Source organism: Oncorhynchus mykiss, chromosome 8, assembly GCF_057628025.1.
Source record: "Oncorhynchus mykiss isolate SJ-2025 chromosome 8, ASM5762802v1, whole genome shotgun sequence".
Lineage (NCBI taxonomy): Eukaryota > Metazoa > Chordata > Actinopteri > Salmoniformes > Salmonidae > Oncorhynchus > Oncorhynchus mykiss.
This window is the reverse complement of record NC_143029.1, coordinates 83678946-83696708: the sequence shown is the minus strand read 5'-3', so window position 1 is coordinate 83696708 and position 17763 is coordinate 83678946. Positions and strand designations below refer to the sequence as shown.

The following is a 17763-nucleotide window of genomic DNA, read 5'->3' as shown; positions in this document are numbered from 1 at the left end:
CATCTTGTGGGAGTGACGAGAGCCACACAGGTTTAAATAGAACCACAGAACTTTCCAGACTGGCACTTCATGTACTCCGATCTGAAAATCAATATAGGAAAAAACTCCAGCCAGCTAATCAGAAGGCGAGGTTAAACGTATTCATTATTTTCAGATTTACAGGAGTGCCTAAGGGTTTGGGGGAATTCAGCACATCTCTCTTTGATTATCTGGTCCTCAGCATTCATTGAACCTTTATTCCTTTCTGGGTCCCTGCCCTCTCCCTGCTTTTTGTCGCGTTCACGTATTAGTCAGAACTAGTACAATTGGACAATTCAGACCTGTTAACTCCTTGTACCTACGTGACCAGGCCGTTCAACCAAGTCAGACATTCCCCAGTTTCCTAATTCAGACTTGCAATTGAATGCGGCATTAGACCCCTGTTACCTAGGAGACAGAGGGAGGGGACCCATGACTGCCATGCAACAGGCCTGAGCACTTTAGTGCCACAATGTGAACAAAATAGTCTCTTCTCACAGATTCTGTGCCGAATGAGTGACCTGGCAAACTTCTGTTCTGTCAAGTATTGCCAGTGCCCAGAATGTCTCAACCAACAACAACAACAACAACAAAAACATTTAGACAAATGGACAGATTTTCAGTGAAACAGTGAATACTCCCAAGGATAAATAGTGCAGATGACCACACTGATAAAAGTGAGAGCAAAGAGGAAGAAAGTTGGTGTGGAATATAGTTTATTAATTTTGATACATAATAATTCAGATTTTTTATATATATTAAAAACATCAAGTAAAAAGGCTCCTATGTACACAGCAGCAGAAGCATGAGGTTGGGGTGAGCAGAGAGGAACAGTTGTGCTTAAATCCTAAGAGGCTATAGAAAGAAAATATTTCATTGTGCTACTTACTTTCTACGTGAAAGCACACAGAAACATTCCCAAGAGAGAAAATACTTTGCTTTGTTAGATTAATACTTCCACTAGTCTCCAGTTGGGACATGGTCAGTGATAAGCTACAGTACATATGATGTAACCCTTTAAAATGGTTAACACAGTAATGATTCTACATCTAAATTAATCACAAGATGGTGGTTGTTTTAATGTAATCATAATGTACACTTCTATATAATCTTTTAAAACAATCCTTGTTTTTTTTTAGAGATAGATTGAGATACGATTACAATCGATTCCTTGATATGCTCTATACATGCTAAAGTGAAAAACCATACATGTTCTCTTCTATCACACTATCCATAATACATAATTCCTTTTATACATTGACTCCCCAATTCAGCCAACACATGTCATGCTTCTCTTTCTATGTCTCTGAACGTTCCAGAACATTCCAAAACACAGTTCTCTTTCTATGTCTCTGAACGTTCCAGAACATTCCAAAACACAGTTCTCTTTCTATGTCTCTGAATGTTCCAGAACATTCCAAAACACAGTTCTCTTTCTGTCTCTGAACGTTCCAGAACATTCCAAAACACCGTTGTCTTTCTATGTCTCTGAACGTTCTCACCTGGCTGAACAACATCCTCTTTCCTGACAAAGAATTGTCAATACTTAATTCTTAAAAAAAATAAAAAATAATAATGTATTAATTCATATAATGTATGTTGTTGACAGAGGATATTGGAGCTATAACAATATAATATAATTATAGTGAAGCACAGACATTCATGGTAATAATAAAATATCACCAGAGAAATGAAAGACAAAATTGAATTGATATAATTTGTCATGTCCAAGTCAATGTTATCCAACACAGCAAAGAAGGAGCAAAATGGACCATTTAAACCACCCAACTCTCCCTTGGGGAAAAATGTTCTATGGCTGTATGTTATACATTAGCTAAAAGTAAATTTTACAGTACTGCAGTTGTGGTTCATCCTGTCATGACATTTATAGTACTGTGGACCAGGGCTCTGCTCAAAATAAGTGCACTGCATAGGGGATAGGGTGCCCCAATCTACTTTAGGCCTCGGATTCTGACTGGTCAGTGGTGACACTTCCATTCAACTCCCCTGGTCCGGATTGTTCTTCTATTCCAGTGATCTCACCAACAATAAATGAAACGGGGCCAACGACCCCTCCTTTCCCATTGTCTAGCTGCTTCCCTGATTGGTTGGTCAGAGAAGATCCCTCCCATTTCTCTTCGTCCAGTTTACTGGAGATCGACCAATAGAGATGAGCCTCCAATCGGGCCGCAGCTAATGAGAGTTCGTGCGCTGAGCAGGAGGGAGTGTCCACCTGCGGTATGAGTGGCGGTTACTGTATCGGACAACTTGGAAAATAACTTTCAGAATCAGGGTAAAATCATTTTGGTGACATGACAAGAGTAAGTGAGGAGACATGCCAGACTGACCAATGGTTAAGCTGTGTTGTTCTGTACTAGTGGCAGTGATCACATGGTACATGATTAAAAGCAGCGGGCCGTCATTGTCCATTCATTTCCACATGTTGAATCGCCATCCAGCAGGTTATAGCTAACACAGCAACCCTGCTACTTTTAGCCTTTCCCCTTTCTGGAGTGTTTGTGTGTGTGTGTGTGTTCTTACCTCAAAGGTTTGATGGAAGGCGCCATAGTCAATGTCAAAGAAGCCTTCGGCCAGTGACATCATCGGACTAAACCTGTGACCCCACTGGACCTCGTCTGCCAGGTAAGAGCTTCGCGCCTGGCACGTCATACCTGGGGGTACCAACACATACGCACACACACTTTGTAAGAACACATTAACCTACCCTGGCAGCGCCCCTTCAGCTGCTATGATGACTAAGCAAATGTTTTCTCAGTGGGCAGGAAAGCCACTCCCCCTTCCGAGGCATGGTGCACCCATAGAGATCCTATAATTGGCACCCTACTCTGGTCACACCACGTTTTACCAGAGCCTTATGGGAACCTGAAGTAACTGTAAACAGAATGTTTCCTTGATTCACTGAAAATGAAAAGTAAATAGTAGAGTCGGTTGCCTGTCTTTCATAGTGTGCAGTTTTAAAAACGTTTAGAATAAGTTGCAATTAAGGACTCAACCGTAGACTAACCAGTGGCCTCCACCATTCCCTCCAGGATGACGACCATCTCAAAGTCGTCCTTCTCCAGCTGGCCCTGAGACATGTCCCAGAAGGGCGAGCGGCAGTCGATCTCGTGGGAGATGACCAGTGGGGACACCAGAAACAGGCGGTCGTCCCCCGTCTCAAAACCCACACTGATGTCTGTCTGGTCCAGAGGGATAAACTCACCTGGAGAGGGGGAGAGAGATGGAGAAGGGGAGAAAGGGGGACGAGAGAGAGTAGTGAGTTATTAAACCTTGAGGGACAGTTTCCTGGATACAGATAGTCCTGAGGGACGTCCCAATCCACTTTACATGTGACCTCTTTCCTCTTCCTTCCTCCACTCCCCCTGCTCGGGAAAGGCTCCCTTGGGGAAACGTCATACATAGTCACCGAGTGTTCACTCCAAGTGAAGGGAGGAAGAGAAGATGATCATTTGGACTGGAATGCAGCCCTGGACAAAAAAAATACTCAATCAATCATCAAATCTATAAAGCCCTTTTTACATCAGCAGTTGTCACAAAGTGCTTTACAGATCCCCAGCCTAAAACCCCAGAGAGCTTTACAGATCCCCAGCCTAAAACCCCAGAGAGCTTTACAGATCCCCAGCCGAAAACCCCAGAGAGCTTTACAGATCCCCAGCCTAAAACCCCAGAGAGCTTTACAGATCCCCAGCCGAAAACCCCAGAGAGCTTTACAGATCCTTAGCCTAAAACCCCAGAGAGCTTTACAGATCCCCAGCCTAAAACCCCAGAGAGCTTTACAGATCCCCAGCCGAAAACCCCAGAGAGCTTTACAGATCCCCAGCCGAAAACCCCAGAGACCAAGCGATGCAGATGCAGAAGCACAGTAGGAAAAAATAAGAACCAGGCTCTGAGGGTGGCCAGTCCTCTTCTGGGTGTACTGGGTAGAGATTTAAGAGTACCTGTAGCTATTAGGGCCAGATTGGTTTTCAATACTCAATGCATCACACAGTTGTGTCAAGTTGGCTGGATGTCCTTAGGGTGGTGGACCATTCTTGATGCACACAGGAAACCGGAGCGTGAAAAACCCAGGAGTTGCCATTCTTGACACAAACTGGGGCGCCTGGCACCTACTACCATACTTTGAACAAAAGCACTTAAATATTTTGTCTTGCCCCCATTCACCCTCTGAATGGCACACATATACAATCCATGTCTCAATTGTCTCAAGGCTTAATAAATCCTCCTTCAACCCGTCTCCTCCCCTCCTCTGATTGAAGTGGACAGCCCTTTTCTAAAATTGATACAATGATTTATTTTCCTTCATCAATCTACACACAATACCCCATTATGACAAAGTGAAAACAGGTTTTTAGAAATGTTTGCTAATTTATTACATTTAAAAACAGAAAATAACTGTTTTACAAACTGTAAATATTCATACCCTTTGTTATGGTAAATGTAATTGATTGGAAATTATTTGGAAAGGCACACACCTGTCTACAGTATATAAGGTCCCACAGTTGACAATGCATGTGAGAGCAAAAACCAAGCCATGAGGTCGAAAGAGTGTGGCCTCCATCATTCTTAAATGGAAGAAGTTTGGAACCACGACCAAACTGAGCAATCAGGGGAGAAGAGCCTTGGTCAAGGAGATGACCAAGAACTCGATGGTCACTCTGACAGAGGTCCAGAGTTCCTCTGTTGAGATGGGAGAACCTTCCAGAAGGACAACCATCTCTGCAGGACTCCACCAATCAGGCCATTATGGTAGAGCGGCCAGACGGAAGCAATCAGTAAAAAGGCACATGACAGCCCACTTGGAGTTTACCAAAAGGCACCTAAAGGACTCTCAGACCAAGATTCTCTGGTTTGGTAAAACCAAGACTTAACTCCTTGGCCTGAATGCTAAGCATCACGTCTGGAGGAAACCTGGCACCATCCCTACGGGGTGGCAGCACCACGTCCGGAGGAAACCTGGCACCATCCCTACGGTGAAGCATGGTGGTGGCAGCACCACGTCTGGAGGAAACCTGGCACCATCTCTACGGTGAAGCATGGTGGTGGCAGCACCACGTCTGGAGGAAACCTGGCACCATCCCTACAGTGAAGCATGGTGGTGGCAGCAGTTAAATAAAGGTTAGATAAATAAAATGAAAATGCTGTGGGGATGTTTTTCAGCGGCAGGGACTGGGAGACTAGGCAGGATCGAGGCAAAGATGAATGGAGCAAAGTACAGAGAGATCCTTGATGAAAACCTGGTCCAGAGCGCTCAGAACATCAGACTGGGGCGAAGGTTCACTTTCCAACAGGACAAGAATCCTAAGCACACAGCCAAGACAACGCAGGAGTGGCTTCGGGACAAGTCTCTGTATGTCCTTGAGTGGCCCAGCCAGAGCCTGGACTTGAACCCGATCGAACATCTCTGGAGAGACCTGAAAACTGCTGTGCAGCAACGCTCCCCATCCAACCTGACAGAGCTTGAGAGGATCTGCAGAGAAGAATGGGAGTAACTCCCCAAATACAGGTGTGCCAAGCTTGTAGCGTCATACCCAAGAAGACTCAAGGCTGTAATCGACGCCAAAGGGGATTCAACAAAAGTACTTAGTAGAAGGGTCCGAAAACATGTAAATGTGATATTTCTGTTATTTTATTTTTAATACATTGCAAAATGTTCTACAATCTAGTTTTTGCTTTGTCATTATGGGGTATTGTGTGTAGATTAATGGTAGAAAAAAAACAATGTAATCCATTTTAGAATAAGGCTGTAACGTAACAAAATGTTGAACAAGTGAATGGGTCTGAATACTTTCCGAATGCACTGTAGCTTTCACCTGGAGTCACCTGGTCAGTCTCTGTCATGGAAAGAGCCTAAATATTTTCTACACAGTATATCACTTCCATACTAGAAAATAACATGTGGAGTGTTCTTGTTTGCATCTCAAATGGCACTATTCCCCATGTAGTGCACTACTTCTAACTGGGGCCCATAGAGCTCTGGTCAAAAGTAGTGCACTATATAGGTAATAGGGTGCCATTTGGGATGCAGACCTGCTATGGGGGTTGATTGTATACTAGCCTCACCTTCCTGAGTCTGTTTAGACTTTATGAGTTTGGCCCTCATGTTGGCTCCAACAATGTGCGAGCTGCGCAGGTCCCCCACCCGGAACATCAGACACAGTCTGTCGTCTCTCAGAGAGATCACTGCATTCTTAGAAAACACCAGGGTCTCCGCGCGCTTATTGGGCTGAGAGATCTTCACAAACATACAGCCCACCTGAGGAGAAGAAGATCACTTCGTTATTCAAACAAAGGTCCAAATGAATGGGACTTCTGCTTCATCCCAACAGCTCCAAAAGGCATAGACGGAGAAAAGGTCCTTTTAAGGGGCAGCTTTTTGATATGATTACAAGTTCTGCAAACTATTTGTACGATGGAGAGAAACAGATGTGATTGTATTAGTGTCAGAATATGCCCTTAGGGTACAGTAAAAAAAAATACAGTAGGGACTGTATGGGCCTGCATCTCAAGTGGCACCCTATTCCCTAGATAGTGCACTACTTTTAACCAGAGTCTTTGACCAGAACACTATGGGCCCTGGTCAAAATGAGTTCACTACGTAGGGAGCCATTAGGGGTGCAGCCAATGAGTCTCACCATGAAGGCGTTGACCATAGATCCTAGTATGGCCTGGAGCAGGAGCAGCATGGTGCCCACTGGACACTGGTCAGTGATGACACGGTGGCCGTAACCAATGGTGGTCTCTGTCTCGATGGAGAAGAGGAAGGCAGAGATGAAGCCGTTCACGTTGTTGACGCACGGTGTCCATGTCTCATCCTCCAGATGATCTAGATCCCCTCTGGGAGGGGAGAAACAAAAATAATTATTATGTTGTTTTTGTAAATTGTGTACATGCAGGGCTCCATTGTAAAAGAGATCTTGGTCTCAATGGGACTCAATGCTAAAATAAAGGTGAAATAAATAAAAATAGGGGGAGGGGGAGAAGAGAGCAGTGGAAAGAGAGAAAGTATGGGAGGGAGAGAGAGAGAGGAGAGGAAGAGAGGAGTGGAAAGAGAGAAAGTATGGGAGGGAGAGAGAGAGAGGAGAGGAAGAGAGGACTGGAAAGAGAGAAAGTATGGGAGGGAGAGAGAGAGAGGAGAGGAAGAGAGGAGTGGAAAGAGAGAAAGTATGGGAGGGAGAGAGAGAGAGGAGAGGAAGAGAGGACTGGAAAGAGAGAAAGTATGGGAGGGAGAGAGAGAGGAGAGGAAGAGAGAGAGAGGAGTGGAAAGAGAGAAAGTATGGGAGGGAGAGAGAGAGAGAGGAGAGGAAGAGAGAGAGAGGAGTGGAAAGAGAAAGTATGTGAGGGAGAGAGAGCGAGAGAGGAGAGGAGAGGAAAGAGAGAAAGTATGGGAGGGAGAGAGAGAGAGAGGAGAGGAGTGGAAAGAGAGAAAGTATGGGAGGGAGAGAGAGCGAGAGGAGAGGAAGAGAGGAGAGGAAGAGAGGAGTGGAAAGAGAGAAAGTATGGGAGGGAGAGAGAGAGAGGAGAGGAGTGGAAAGAGAGAAAGTATGGGAGGGAGAGAGAGCGAGAGAGAGAGGAAGAGGAGTGGAAAGAGAGAAAGTATGGGAGGGAGAGAGAGAGAGGAGAGGAGTGGAAAGAGAAATTATGGGAGGGAGAGAGAGCGAGAGAGAGAGGAAAGGAAGAGAGGAGTGGAAAAGAGAGAAAGTATGGGAGGGAGAGAGCGAGAGAGAGAGGGGAGGAAGAGGAGTGGAAAGAGAGAAAGTATGGGAGGGAGAGGAGTGGAAAGAGAAAGTATGGGAGGGAGAGAGAGCGAGAGAGAGAGGAGAGGAAGAGAGGAGTGGAAAAGAGAGAAAGTATGGGAGGGAGAGAGAGCGAGAGAGAGAGGAGAGGAAGAGAGGAGTGGAAAATAGAGAAAGTATGGGAGGGAGAGAGAGCGAGAGAGAGAGGAGAGGAAGAGAGAGAGAGGAGCAAACAAAAATATAGGTTGTGAAAAACTATCCATTTACTAATATACTTGCTCTACAGAGAAGAAATTGCATCATGTAGAGTGACTCTCTCTGACAGTGATACCATGGATGCATCTGAAATGGCATCCCATTCCCTATATAGTGCACTATAGGAGAATAGGGTGTCATTTGGGACTATCCCAAGTGTCCCCTGGCCTGCTGTCTGTCTGTTTGTCCCTCTCACCGGAGGTAGGCTATCAGGTACCAAATGGCCCCGAAGAAGAGCCAGGTGATGGCATAGGCCATGACGAAGACGAAGAGAGAGCAGCGCCAGTTGAGGTCCACCAGCGTGGTGAAGATATCTGTCAGATAACGGTACGTCTCCCTCATGTTGCCGTGTGAAACGTTACAGCGACCATTCTTCTCCACATAGCGCTGAGTCTTACGTCTCTTGGCTGCAGGCAGGAAACCAGGCCAGGAAGGGAGGGAGGGGGAGAGAGAGAGAGAGAGAGAGAGAGAGAGAGAGAGAGAGAGAGAGAGAGAGAGAGAGAGAGAGAGAGAGAAAGAGAGAGAGAAAGAGGAGTGAGAAAGAGGAGTGAGACAGGGAAAGACTACAGTGACATATCGGCAGTAGGACTAAGGGAATGAGCAACAGGACGATGGGTTGGGGGGGAGAAACCAGAGGAACAGGCATTTTACACAGGAGGGGAGGAGGGTAGAGGGGGGGGGGTAGAAGTGGAGGAGAGGAGGGGGGTAGAGGTAGAGGAGGAGGGGGAGTAGGAGGGAGGGAGCGGGTAGAGGTGGAGGAGGGAGAGAGAAGATGCATTCAATAACCACCTATCTGCAGACTGTAGAGAGCCAGAGAGAACACAGTGGATGCGTCCCAAATGGCACCCTAATATATAGGAAATAGGGTGTCATTTGGGATTTAGCCTGTCTGTCAGTGTAAATCATTTAAAGCCAAACACAAAACCTTACATTGGTCACAGAACACTGTCAGACGGTCGCTTAGTAACCTCTCGTTCTAGATAGATTCACTCTCGTGGCGCCAACAATGTCTCAGGTCAGAAAAGAAGAACAGTCCTGGGAGAGAAAGTGTGCATTCCAAATGGCCCCTTATTCACTACATAGTGCCCTACTTTTGACCAGAGCCTTATGAGATGCAAATAGGGTGCCAATTTTGGACACCGATAAAGGCAACAGCACTACTACTCACCCCAGCCAAATCTACCCCTCTCCTTCTCCACCACCCGAGGCAGCTTCTTAACGTACTCCTCGGATGCTGCATTGGCCTGCCTCTCTGCCAACTTGGACTTCCATGATCTGTTAACGCCAGGCTGGGCGGTATCCGTGGTAACCACATGGCCCAGATCCTCAGACACATCAAACACTCCGGTGGAGGCCGTCACCTCGCTAGCCTCTTCCACTGGTCCCTTCCCTTTCTCCACCACGGGCAGAGAGAGGGACTCTGGCCGCGAGGGGAAGGAAGAGTCTTCAAGCGCCATCAGGAATGATGGTGTGTGTTACTGAGTTTTTGATATCTCCCCTACGGCAGACTCTGTCCAGTGGTTATTGGCGGATTAATCCGGTTCTTTACGTTGAGGTCCTAGGATACAAAACAAGAAGGGGGAAATTGATCCAAATTATTATTGTGAGATCATAGAAGTGTGGGGTATTTAGAGGGCTCTGCCTGCTGTAAATATGTTCTACAGTGAGTGTTGAAGGGCTAGTGTTGAGCATAACTTATGCCCTTCACTATACTGAATAACACTATGTTTTCATCCCAAATGGCAACCTATTCCCTTTATAGTATGCTACTTTTGAACAGAGCCCTATGGACAAAATAAGTGCACTATAGGAATTAGGGTGGCATTTTGGTAAGTACAGTGCCTTGCGAAAGTATTTGGCCCCCTTGAACTTTGCGACCTTTTGCCACATTTCAGGCTTCAAACATAAAGATATAAAACTGTATTTTTTTTGTGAAGAATCAACAACAAGTGGGACACAATCATGAAGTGGAACGACATTTATTGGATATTTCAAACTTTTTTAACAAATCAAAAACTGAAAAATTGGGCGTGCAAAATTATTCAGCCCCTTTACTTTCAGTGCAGCAAACTCTCTCCAGACGTTCAGTGAGGATCTCTGAATGATCCAATATTGACCTAAATGACTATTGATGATAAATACAATCCACCTGTGTGTAATCAAGTCTCCGTATAAATGCACCTGCACTGTGATAGTCTCAGAGGTCCGTTAAAAGCGCAGAGAGCATCATGAAGAACAAGGAACACACCAGGCAGGTCCGAGATACTGTTGTGAAGAAGTTTAAAGCCGGATTTGGATACAAAGAGATTTCCCAAGCTTTAAACATCCCAAGGAGCACTGTGCAAGCGATAACATTGAAATGGAAGGAGTATCAGACCACTGCAAATCTACCAAGACCTGGCCGTCCCTCTAAACTTTCAGCTCATACAAGGAGAAGACTGATCAGAGATGCAGCCAAGAGGCCCATGATCACTCTGGATGAACTGCAGAGATCTACAGCTGAGGTGGGAGACTCTGTCCATAGGACAACAATCAGTCGTATATTGCACAAATCTGGCCTTTATGGAAGAGTGGCAAGAAGAAAGCCATTTCTTAAAGATATCCATAAAAAGTGTCGTTTAAAGTTTGCCACAAGCCACCTGGGAGACACACCAAACATGTGGAAGAAGGTGCTCTGGTCAGATGAAACCAAAATTGAACTTTTTGGTAACAATGCAAAATGTTATGTTTGGCGTAAAAGCAACACAGCTGAACACACCATCCCCACTGTCAAACATGGTGGTGGCAGCATCATGGTTTGGGCCTGCTTTTCTTCAGCAGGGACAGGGAAGATGGTTAAAATTGATGGGAAGATGGATGGAGCCAAATACAGGACCATTCTGGAAGAAAACCTGATGGAGTCTGCAAAAGACCTGAGACTGGGACGGAGATTTGTCTTCCAACAAGACAATGATCCAAAACATAAAGCAAAATCTACAATGGAATGGTTCAAAAATAAACATATCCAGGTGTTAGAATGGCCAAGTCAAAGTCCAGACCTGAATCCAATCGAGAATCTGTGGAAAGAACTGAAAACTGCTGTTCACAAATGCTCTCCATCCAACCTCACTGAGCTCGAGCTGTTTTGCAAGGAGGAATGGGAAAAAATTTCAGTCTCTCGATGTGCAAAACTGATTGAGACATACCCCAAGCGACTTACAGCTGTAATCGCAGCAAAAGGTGGCGCTACAAAGTATTAACTTAAGGGGGCTGAATAATTTTGCACGCCCAATTTTTCAGTTTTTGATTTGTTAAAAAAGTTTGAAATATCCAATAAATGTCGTTCCACTTCATGATTGTGTCCCACTTGTTGTTGATTCTTCACAAAAAAATACAGTTTTATATCTTTATGTTTGAAGCCTGAAATGTGGCAAAAGGTCGCAAAGTTCAAGGGGGCCGAATACTTTCGCAAGGCACTGTAGTCTTCTGTCCCTCAAGAAATGGTCCTGACTCAATACCCATCTCTCTCTCTGTCCTGACTCAATACCCACCTCTCTCTCTGTCCTGACTCAATACACATCTCTCCATCTGTCCTGACTCAATACCCATCTCTCCATCTGTCCTGACTCAATACCCATCTCTCCATCTGTCCTGACTCAATACCCACCTCTCTCTCTGTCCTGACTCAATACCCACCTCTCTCTCTGTCCTGACTCAATACCCACCTCTCACTCTGTCCTGACTCAATACCCACCTCTCACTCTGTCCTGACTCAATACCCACCTCTCTATCTGCCCTGACTCAATACCCACCTCTCTCTCTGTTCTGACTCAATACCCACCTCTCTCTCTGTCCTGACTCAATACCCACCTCTCACTCTGTCCTGACTCAATACCCACCTCTCTATCTGCCCTGACTTAATACCCACCTCTCTATCTGTCCTGACTCAATACCCACCTCTCTCTCTGTCCTGACTCAATACCCACCTCTCACTCTGTCCTGACTCAATACCCACCTCTCTATCTGTCCTGACTCAATACCCACCTCTCACTCTGTCCTGACTCAATACCCACCTCTCTATCTGTCCTGACTCAATACCCACCTCTCACTCTGTCCTGACTCAATACCCACCTCTCTATCTGTCCTGACTCAATACCCACCTCTCTATCTGCCCTGACTTAATACCCACCTCTCTCTCTGTCCTGACTCAATACCCACCTCTCTCTCTGTCCTGACTCAATACCCACCTCTCACTCTGTCCTGACTCAATACCCACCTCTCTCTCTGTTCTGACTCAATACCCACCTCTCTCTCTGTCCTGACTCAATACCCACCTCTCACTCTGTCCTGACTCAATACCCACCTCTCTATCTGCCCTGACTTAATACCCACCTCTCTCTCTGTCCTGACTCAATACCCACCTCTCTCTCTGTCCTGACTCAATACCCACCTCTCACTCTGTCCTGACTCAATACCCACCTCTCTATCTGTCCTGACTCAATACCCACCTCTCACTCTGTCCTGACTCAATACCCACCTCTCTATCTGTCCTGACTCAATACCCACCTCTCACTCTGTCCTGACTCAATACCCACCTCTCTATCTGTCCTGACTCAATACCCACCTCTCTCTCTGTCCTGACTCAATACCCACCTCTCACTCTGTCCTGACTCAATACCCACCTCTCTCTCTGTTCTGACTCAATACCCACCTCTCTCTCTGTCCTGACTCAATACCCACCTCTCACTCTGTCCTGACTCAATACCCACCTCTCTATCTGCCCTGACTTAATACCCACCTCTCTCTCTGTCCTGACTCAATACCCACCTCTCTCTCTGTCCTGACTCAATACCCACCTCTCACTCTGTCCTGACTCAATACCCACCTCTCTATCAGTCCTGACTCAATACCCATGTCTCTATCTGTCCTGACTCAAAACCCATCTCTCTATCTGTCCTTGACTCAACTTTCTCTGCACAAACCCTCCTATTACCTTCAGTACAGTCTAATCTATATTAATGGAACAGGTCAGATGTTACAGAGAGGAATGAGTGAAGCCCTGATCTATGTCCCAAATGGCACCATATTTTCTATGTAGTGCACTACTTTTTGATTAGGGGCCCATAGGGCTCTAGTCAAAATTAATGAAGGGACTAGGGTGCCATTTGAGAGTCAGAGCTGAATAATTCTACTGACAAGGACAGATTGGTAATTTCTCCTGTCTGACTGTGGGGGATGGGGAAAGTGAATTTGGTCCGAGAAAGAGTCACATATTGCCGAGACAAAACCATATGCTGGACATACAGCCTTAAGAATAAGGTCATTAGATTGGTCATGCATAGCCTGTGCCTGTCTGTTATGGGAGCACAATAAATGACAGGAAGGAGGCTATTATTTATCAGAAAACGTACAATGTCACTTTTAACGTATTCTGTAATATAAGAACACAAAACAGCTATAAGACAGGTTCCATTCTAATAATGTGCATAATCACCGTGTTAGTATAAAATGGAGCCCCGTTTCCTCCAGTGATATAAAACACTACCTGGATAGAATATTCGGTAACTAAACGCGTGGGGTGATGGAATAGCCTATAGCCTACGGTGTTGACTATTCAACAATGACGCATTAAACATTTCTTAATGTATTCGATTAGAAAATGCACATTTATCAATCATAAAGAAAACAACAGTGATTTATCCTACCTGTAGTGGGGTTTCATCTGGTAATTGCCTTATCCTATTAAAACAATATCCCGTCCCCTTATTTATTTATTTATAAAGGACCTTACAGATGAGTGGATGGTCCAAGAGCGAGCCTCGGAGATCTTCCGCTCAGGTTCGATCATCCGACAATTTTTTTTATGTTTATCATCGGCTCTGCTGATGAGGAGGGTGTTCGACGCAGCATCAGTTCAGTCCTCTACTCTCTCAACAGGAAACAAAGGCAACCCCAACCAAACTACTCTGCTTTTTAGATGTCTGTAATCCTCAATAAACAGCGTGCTCACAAATAGCATATTATTATATTTTCCAAGTTTGTCTTCAAAGAGTTTAAAATGGTGGCAGTTCGTCCGTTGGGTATAGACAGTGAAGCCAGCAGCGATCCGCTTCAGATAAAATTGTATGAATTACCGGCAGCTGCGCAGGTGTTAGAACATGGGAGCGACAGTCGAGGAGGATGCTGTCATCACCATCATTCATAAACCATCACCCAGATTCATGATCACGACAACCATTAGATATTTAAACCATTGTGCTGTTTTGTCAACTGTTTTACACTGATGGTAAAGTCTGGACATTTTAGATGCCGATGATGTGAGGAGGCATTTACAACCCGAGGTTGCTATAGAGATCATTTTATGATCCAGTTGACATATTCTTCAATAGGCTTGCAGAAGGTCGCAATGTTATTCGGTCTGTGGAGGATGACGTTTTGAAAATAAATGAATTCATATCCATGTGAAACAACCAGTTTCTGAACAGCCAAATAGCTTAACAGCATTTCAATTATAGTATTTAATACTGTTTTCCAGAAGAAAAAAATTTGTCTTCTGATGCATTCAATGGTTAATCACATCTAGTCTATTATGTTTTATGATAAGGGTTTAATTTTTGTATTATTAGGTCGCCTCTGTGTGCAATACCCCTTCCAATGCAGCAGGTGACGCACCTTGTCTGTATTTGTCACACGCCGATAAAGCGACCGGAAGCGTAAAATTGTTCCTTTTTCAAGATGTCGGTGTATGGCCCCGTGGTGAAAATTCACCCTGTCGTTCTCGCCTCCATCGGCGATTCTTACGAACGGAGAAATGAGGGAGCGAGTCGTGTGATCGGAACCTTGCTTGGTAATTTAACTATAAACTTACTTTAGCTCAAATGAAAATTGATTAGACGCGCAGGGAGGCGAACAGGCTGTCTCCGCTAGCTAGCTACGGCTAACTTAGCTTGCATCACTTTGCTGATGCATTGCCAGGCTCTCACATCCTCTTGATCCAAAAATATACCAAAGCTCCTCTGATTATAAAGATTTGACCAAGTATTAAACGTTTTTAGCTTGCCTAGGTTACTGTGGAATGTTTACGTTGTTGAAACTTTGCTTGTTAGCGAGTAACAGGTTCCATGGAATAGTTACATTTGTCCCCGTATCATCGGCACAAAACGAGTATCGCAACTTAATGCATTCCTTGTCTTCCTCAGGTACCATTGACAAGCACTCTGTGGAGGTCACCAACTGTTTCTCCGTCCCCCACAATGAGTCTGAAGATGAGGTGATGAGAAGTGTCACTGATACAACTATATACTATCTAGCTATTGCTGTAGTGTAGAAATTAGGAAAGCTTGCACATGTAGTCCTAGAAGTGAAACTGGTGTCTTTGTGATGGTGACAGGTTGCTGTGGACATGGAGTTTGCCAAGAACATGTACGATCTTCATAAGAGGGTGTCACCCAGCGAGGTCATTGTTGGATGGTGAGTTGGCTTATATTCTTCCCTAGTCCCATTAGAAAAAAGCTTTTGTCCCACGCTGGTACTAACAATTATTGACAACTTATTCAATTAACTAGAAAAATTAAATACAAAACACATTTGTTCAAAATAAATCTGTTTGCCTGTGTCAGAACACTGCTCTAAAGTCAACCCATTCTCCTTCAACAGGTATGCCACAGGCTTTGAGATCACTGAGCACTCTGTGTTGATCCATGAGTACTACAGCCGAGAGGCCACGAACCCCATTCACCTCACCATGGACACCGCCCTGCAGAGTGGCAAGATGAACATCCGTGCCTACGTCAGGTCTGTGACTTCCCTCACTTTAACCAGTCTCTCTTCTTCTGTCTCAGTACTTTAGTTGGTCCACTGAAAAGCTATCGTTGACTCCATCCCAAGCAGAGTTGCTTCCACTCCCTGTGACTTCCTGATCTCATCTTTCAGTTGTTATGTTTGCATTTGCTGTTTCGTTACTTTGGCATTCCTTATGATAGTTTAAATAAATTCATATCATTTTTTCCCCCATTGCTTCGGTTGCCATGACAGTGCCCAGATGGGTGTGCCGGGAAAGACTGTCGGTGTGATGTTCACTCCCCTGAGTGTGAAATACAAGTATTACGACACAGAGAGGATAGGAGGTCAGAACCTTCATTCTTCTTTCCTTGTTTTCTGTCCCATTTGTTCCTGGTTTGGATACGGTTTTATTTGTCGAGTCATGTCTTCTTGTTGGGGTGTGGAAATCCATAATAAAATCGATAAAATAATTTGTATATTCTAGTTGACCTTCTCCAGAGGACGAGAGATGCTCCTAACACCACCAATGGGCTGACCTCTGACCTCTGCCAGGTGGGCGGGGCAGCAGGCCGCGTTCAGGACATGCTGGCCACGGTACTGACCTACATTGAGGATGTGTTGGTGAGTAGCCTACACACACAGAGCCTATATTATGGCTGCAGCCCATATGACATTACATTTGACATTATCATATTACATATTTATCATATTACATTACGGAGACCTTTGTTATGTCAACCTTGTTACCGTATGCAACTCATCGGAAAATAGTTGACTTTAGTTGAGTTACGACTTAATTTGTGTTTATGCGTATCTGTGGCCATAACCTTCTTTCTGTATGTTTGTCAGTCTGGTAAGCAGATGGCAGATAACAGTGTTGGACGGTACCTGATGGATCTGGTCAACAAGGTTCCTAAGATCACAGCAGAGGACTTTGAGACCATGCTCAACTCCAACATCAACGTACGTAATTATGCCTCTTGGATCTGGGCCTGTCGAGTGCTGGTTTAGGATCAGTTTTGCCTTTCTTTTTTTTTACATCACAATTACATGGTTGGGAATCTGATCCTAGATCAGCATTCCTACTCTGAGACGCTTGATACATACGGCTCTTCATCTGTGGAATTGATTCAGTTGAACAGCCATAATAAATGTATGTCCCTTGCACTCATGACATTTGTGTGAATGTATACCGTTTCTCTTTCACAGGACCTGTTGATGGTGACCTATCTATCTAATCTGACTCAAGCACAGATCGCCCTGAATGAGAAGATTGTGGTACTCTGAACATTGAGGGATCAGGATTGTTTAGTTCTTAATAAAGAGTGATGGATAAAAATTGTTGGTATAGCTCAAATTAATAAAGGTGATATACAGTACAGTGTGTAATTTCAATGTTTGCTTGCTACAACTGAAGGGATGTTTTCTAGCTAAAATAATTTATTTGCAGATTCCACAATGTGTTCCTGAATGGGACAATGCATGCCTAGTAACATCATTTATATTTCTGGAAAAGCAGTATGAATATAAATTAAAGCTCAGAGTTTGCTTGTGTGAGTACTCTCCCGCTGTTGTTGGTTCCAGAAGTAATAAAAACGGGCCTCGTATTTAGGGCCCTGTGTTTTCTGCAATCATGGGACCTAACAATGTTTTATCCTGCATTTTAATCCTCATTCAGAAATGAGAATTGGACCAAGACTATGCAAAACACAGGGCCCGACTCATACAGTATGATGACAATGCAGATTAGTTAACCGTCCCTTGGATAAAATCCCTATTTGGTCCACAGGGTGGCACTAAAGAGCTCAGGTCTTGCCTGGCAGAGTGAGGGGTCTCCACGGCAACAGGGGTCATAGAGGGTAGGGACTGGGAAGATCAAAGGTCAAATGAATTCTGAGGACCATAGGGTCAAAGAGAGGTTGTGTATAACCCAAGACTCATATCGACCCTGATCAAATGTAGGGAATATGGTGCC

At 44.7% G+C, this 17763-nt stretch overlaps 2 protein-coding genes across 3 annotated transcripts; one reads left to right on the top strand and one right to left on the bottom strand.

The window, feature by feature from the left end:
- Positions 1 to 717: 717 nt before the first annotated feature.
- On the bottom strand, positions 718 to 14428 carry LOC110530757 (G protein-activated inward rectifier potassium channel 3). Of its 2 annotated transcripts, none has more exons than XM_036986480.2 (8): positions 13798 to 14428; positions 9196 to 9585; positions 8224 to 8434; positions 6672 to 6873; positions 6100 to 6292; positions 3044 to 3241; positions 2560 to 2690; positions 718 to 2251 (listed from the first exon to the last, which is right to left on the bottom strand). In XM_036986480.2, exons 2-8 carry the CDS (start codon positions 9482 to 9484, stop codon positions 1976 to 1978), a joined length of 1500 nt encoding a protein of 499 aa, XP_036842375.1. In that variant the 5' UTR covers positions 9485 to 9585; positions 13798 to 14428; the 3' UTR covers positions 718 to 1975. The 2 variants fall into 2 exon arrangements, with proteins under 2 accessions (XP_036842375.1, XP_036842374.1); XM_036986479.2 differs by having other exon boundaries at positions 13712 to 14144.
- Positions 14429 to 14632: 204 nt separating this feature from the next.
- On the top strand, positions 14633 to 17167 carry LOC110530762 (eukaryotic translation initiation factor 3 subunit F). Its single transcript, XM_021614021.3, has 8 exons — positions 14633 to 14853; positions 15206 to 15276; positions 15397 to 15476; positions 15663 to 15800; positions 16041 to 16132; positions 16273 to 16409; positions 16638 to 16751; positions 16998 to 17167. The coding sequence occupies exons 1-8, from the start codon at positions 14742 to 14744 to the stop codon at positions 17073 to 17075; spliced, it is 822 nt and encodes a 273-aa protein (XP_021469696.1). The 5' UTR covers positions 14633 to 14741; the 3' UTR covers positions 17076 to 17167.
- The last annotated feature ends 596 nt before the right edge of the window (positions 17168 to 17763 follow it).

Bases quoted from the DNA above. Each gene is read 5' to 3' on its own strand.
- LOC110530757 (XM_036986480.2), bottom strand. From the start codon at position 9,484: ATGGCGCTTGAAGACTCTTCCTTCCCCTCGCGGCCAGAGTCCCTCTCT. The intron at 3,242-6,099 runs GTGAGGCTAGTA...CCCCCTCTCCAG, and splicing joins GTCTAAACAGACTCAGGAAG to GTGAGTTTATCCCTCTGGAC. The intron at 2,691-3,043 runs GTTAGTCTACGG...TGGTACCCCCAG, and splicing joins GGGAATGGTGGAGGCCACTG to GTATGACGTGCCAGGCGCGA.
- LOC110530762 (XM_021614021.3), top strand. From the start codon at position 14,742: ATGTCGGTGTATGGCCCCGTGGTGAAAATTCACCCTGTCGTTCTCGCC. The intron at 14,854-15,205 runs GTAATTTAACTA...TGTCTTCCTCAG, and splicing joins TGTGATCGGAACCTTGCTTG to GTACCATTGACAAGCACTCT. The intron at 15,477-15,662 runs GTGAGTTGGCTT...CTCCTTCAACAG, and splicing joins AGCGAGGTCATTGTTGGATG to GTATGCCACAGGCTTTGAGA.